The following is a 4,888-nucleotide window of genomic DNA, read 5'->3' on the forward strand; positions in this document are numbered from 1 at the left end:
TTATGGTTGATGGCCGAGCCTCAGCTCCAGATCCAGTTCAGCTCCCTCCTCCTCCTCCTGCCTGCCTTCTCCACCATGAGTGGTCAAGCCCAAGCGTAGGTCTTCACCGAAGCGGCTCGTGTCGTGTGTCATCTGCGAGCCGCTGTCCACACTCATCCTCGCCTCGTCCCTTCCGGTTGATGGCGACGATGACGACGCAGGTGGGAAGTACATGGTGTAACCCTTCAATGGCTCGAAGGCCGGAGGGCGGTAGAAGGCGCTGCAGCTGTTAGCGTACTGGTCGCGGTGTCGGTAGCCGTCCGAGTCGTCCTCGGTCCTCTCCAAGACCGAAGGCCGCTCCCTGGCTCGATCTTTCCGGTGGATGTTCATGTGCCCCCCTAAAGCTTGCGCGTTGGAGAAACCCCTCTTGCAGAAGGTGCACTCGTAGTACGGCCGCTTGGTTCCGGCGTCATCGTGCCCCGTCGGCTCCGCAGAGCTGGTCTCTTCGCTCGATGCCGTGGCGACCTTTTTATGTCCATCTTCTTCCATCTCCGGTTCGAACACCGGCTTCGGAGGGGTGGAGGAGGTGGACGATGGTGGGAAGGGACGCCTTTGTATGCTGGAGATGGTGGCAAAGGACAAGAGAAGGGCATTGCTATTGTCAAGGACGTCGGGGTTGAAGGAAAGCTGGGGGAAACACGGTTTGATTGTCCACTTTGGGGGAGTATTCTATTTGGCCGGCAATGGCGTGTAGCTGATCCACTGCATCATCTTCCTCGACCCAGTTGGTCCGGTGACGACCTTGGAACTTTTAGCCGCGGCTGCAGTGCTCGTAAAATAGCTCTCTTACGTAGGTAGGAACCCTTGACGAGGTCAGCATTGAGGCAGACCACCATTCAAGTCGAAGTCCCACCATTCCTTTGCCTGCACTTGTTATCCATGTTTGGAGGTCTCGGCATGACCACCCCTTGCCTCTGGTTCTGTTACTTGTTCATTGCACGCTTGCCTTTCCAAGTGAAGTCAGAAGGAAACCTAATTCGGAGAGTTGCTATAACATCTTCTCGTATCTGATCATTTTTATTGATATAGATATAAGAATTAAAAAAATATAAAAATAATTCTTGATTAATAGAATTCCATTTTATAGAGATATCTTAGGTCAAAATTTGTATTGTCCAATAAACAATAAAACTGATTTCTTCTTTTTTTTTTGAATTTACTTCCTTTTTCTTGTTAAATTATTACATATGAAGAAGATCCTAATCAAATTTATTTAAATAAAATATAAATTAAGTTCCTCAGACATCATCATTCCTTTCGGCTCTTGTTCTCTCTTAGAATATTAAGAATGATTGACAAAAAAGATAATGACTGCTACTGGCCACACACTGTCACACTGACAAGATACTAACGAATAGCCGTGACAAAAGTTATTGGCTTATATATGTCGATGTGATCTAGAGAATGTAAACTTGTGTTATCAGACTCTCACTTGATGCAGAAGACTTTGAGCTTCATATTTGGTCACGAGTTGAAGCCAGTTGAACTCACCATCTTTTGCCTTCTATGTGGGAGGGTTTAATTTACGTTAAAAGAGGGACTTTTTGCTTCTTATAGAGTTAAAGAAGAGTTAAGTGCAGGCAGATGACATGCATGAATGTTTGGTGATGCTAATTAGGTTTCTACCTCGTAGGCAAGCATGAAATGCATGTGTTTACTTATGTAGGGGTAGAGATCAGAGATCTGAATTAGATATATATATATATATATATATATATTATCCGTGTATGAGGGCGGCACTCAGCTATACGTTCATCTGAATCGGACACAACTGGAAAGGGCTCCCTCAGCATCATGTCCAGATATGCTCTTCTGGACATTCTTACTGTTGTTTTCCTCTCTCATCCCCCATCTGCGGTGCAGCTTCTCGTTCTCAAAGAAGAAGTCAATGCGGTCATTTTCGCCAGAAAAGGCTGATTCGTCAAGCAGGAAGCGATCCGTGAGAGGGAAGCTTGTGGTTTATTGTAATGGAGTGGAGGCTTGTTAAGCTGAGGTAAGGGTTAGGTGGCTGGGGAAGAACCAAGGATGACTTGCTCGGGGAGAACAAGAGAACACCAGATACAGAACAGAAGGATAATAATACTATTAGTCTTCTTATCATACAATAACAATAATAATAATAATAATAATAATAATAATAATAATAATAATAATAATAATAATAATAATGATAATAATAATAATAATAATAATAATAATAATAATAATATATTAATAATAATAATGGTATTTAGTGTGAGATTAGATTATTCCACATGGATCAGATCAGATTAAGATGGAGCATCTAGAAGTGTCACGTTATCCAATCAGATCTACAAAACGGGTCGATCCAAATCCATCTCAGTTGAATCCAAGTCGTACGTAATTATTTTATTTTATTTTGTCTTGGAGAAAGCTAATTAATTTTTGTGTCTTGTTCTTTACGAGAGAGAGAGAGAGAGAGAGAGAGAGAGAGCAATTCAAATAGAAGAGGAACACAATCCGACTTAATCTTCTCTAAGCATAATCTTTAACAGCATCCGATGGGTGTCATGGAAGCATTGTCGACCGATAGGCACTCACCAACATCCGCATGCAACTTTCGAAAGCATAAAAACGACCGATAGGCACTCCCCAAAATCCGCATGCAACTTAGATTTAGTAACCAACTAGATTGATGGTTTAGGGAGCGAGTTAGATTGATGGTTCGTTGTGAGACGGAGACATGCGTCTATGCGTACTCTCAATTCTTAAAGGTCCTATCTATTTATAGGCGAGACAAAGGGTCTAGGATAAGATATTAGAAGATTTCCTATCTCATATAAGGAATTGTTAAGTGGACTTCTATTGTATTGACTAAAATATTTTAACGGAATCCAATTAGTTATATAATATATCTTATCCAATTTTAAAGGGTCACAAAAATCTAACATTCTTCCACTTGACCCATTAATTGATAATATATAAAAGAGATATTCAAAATCAAAATAAACAAAACAAAATTTGTTTGAAAAATAATTTTATCTAATTGGATTCTAAAGAATTTTGAAAAGTATTTTATACATGATCATGAATTTTTAAAATAAGCCAATAAGTTCAATAAATACAATAATACTATATTAAGTCCAACTATCAATGTGAGTCATAACGGTTGTATTTCATCAATGTCATACTTCCTTCTATGTACCACAACATTGTTAGTCTTTCCTAATATAGTCTATAATGACCCTTGTAATTTATCTTATCAAGACAATCCTATTATTACATTCAACCATAATATGCATAAACATAAATGTAAACAGGATAGTAGAAACAAATAACTTTAATTAAGCAAAAAGAATATCATCCACATAAACATGCATTACCATACCTTTTATGACTTGCTCACAAGCTCCATTCAAAGAACATGTTCTTTGAATATTTTACACTGTAAAACTTTTGTCAATGGATCAACAATCATCATAGTGGTGCTCAAGTTCTTAATTGACACTTGTTGTTTCTGAACTCTTTTTCTAACCACTAAATACTTTATCTCAATGTGCTTGAAACCAAGGTCCGCAATATCGTACCGTATCGGAGTTTCGACCTAGGATCGGTACCGGTACGGTACGGTATATCGAGCGGTACACCCAGGTGTACCGCTCGGTATATTTAGGCGTGCCAAGCACTGTAGCACTTTATCTCAGTGTTGCTACAGTGTTGCTACAGTACTTTATCTCAGTGTTGCTATAGTGTCGGAACGTAACAGATGGTCTGCGTAACGGAAGCCTGTCGGACCGGTACGTACCACCCGTACCGGGCGGTACGGTCCGGTACTGCAGACCATGCTTGAAACTATTAGAGTAGTTGTCATTCTTAGAGAAGAAAACTGCTGTGGTATTATCATAAAATATCTTCAGTGGCCTTATAATTGAGTTGACCATACCAAGTCCTGAGATGAAATTTCACAGCCATAAAGTTTGATTTGTGGCATCAAAGTATATCATAAATTCAGCTTCCATTGTTGATGATGCAATAAGTGATTGCTTTACACTTTTCCAAGAAATTATCCCACTAGCTAACAAGAATACAAATCTTGAAGTGGACTTCCTACTATCGATGCAATTTGTAAAATCAACATTTAAATATCCTATCGATCTCTTATATGTGAACATATAATCTTTCGTTCCTTATAGATATCTTATTACTTTCTTTGTAGCTTTCCAATGTTCCATTCCTGGGTTGCTTTCGTATCTTCCCAACATTGCAATTGCAAAACTGATATCTGGTCTTGTACAGGTTTGAGCATATAATAGACTTTCAACTGTGCATCCATAAAGAATATTCTTCATTTGATTCTTTTCTAAGTTATTTTTTGGGCACTGTTTTGACTAAACTTTTCACCTCTAGTAATATGTATATCATTGGCTGAGCAAAGCTACATATTAAATCTCTCCAAGATACGATTAATATATCCTTTCTGAGACAATCCTAATAATCCTTGAGATCTATCTTTGAGTATCTCAATATCAATAACATAGGCTGCCTCATTCATATCAACCATCTTAAAGTTCTTATTGAGAAATGTCTTGGTTTTGTGCAATAAACCAAGATCACTACTAGCAAGTAAAATATCATCCACATATAAGACCAATATAATAAACTTGCTCCCACTTACCTTCAGATAAATATACTGATCAATAGTGTTTTCCTTAAATCCGAAGGGAAGTAATAGTATTATGAAACTTTATATACCATTGTCTATAAGCTTGTTTAAGGCCATAAATGGATTTCTTAAGTTTACAAGCCCAACCTTCTTTTTCCTTTTCAATGAATCCTTCAGGTTGTTCCATATAGATTTTCTCATCCAAATCCCCATTCAGAAATGTTG

The 4,888-nt window shown here is 38.7% G+C and overlaps 1 protein-coding gene across 1 annotated transcript; it reads right to left on the reverse strand.

Annotated features, from left to right (window-relative positions):
* On the reverse strand, window positions 1-528 carry LOC135620212 (transcriptional regulator SUPERMAN-like). Its single transcript, XM_065122964.1, has one exon. The coding sequence runs from the start codon at window positions 526-528 to the stop codon at window positions 1-3; it is 528 nt and encodes a 175-aa protein (XP_064979036.1).
* Window positions 529-4,888: the final 4,360 nt, after the last annotated feature.

The sequence above is a fragment of the Musa acuminata genome, chromosome BXJ2-8 (genome assembly GCF_036884655.1).
Source record: "Musa acuminata AAA Group cultivar baxijiao chromosome BXJ2-8, Cavendish_Baxijiao_AAA, whole genome shotgun sequence".
NCBI lineage: Eukaryota > Viridiplantae > Streptophyta > Magnoliopsida > Zingiberales > Musaceae > Musa > Musa acuminata.

Coding starts and splice junctions, on each gene's coding strand:
- LOC135620212 (XM_065122964.1), bottom strand. CDS start 528: ATGGAAGAAGATGGACATAAAAAGGTCGCCACGGCATCGAGCGAAGAG.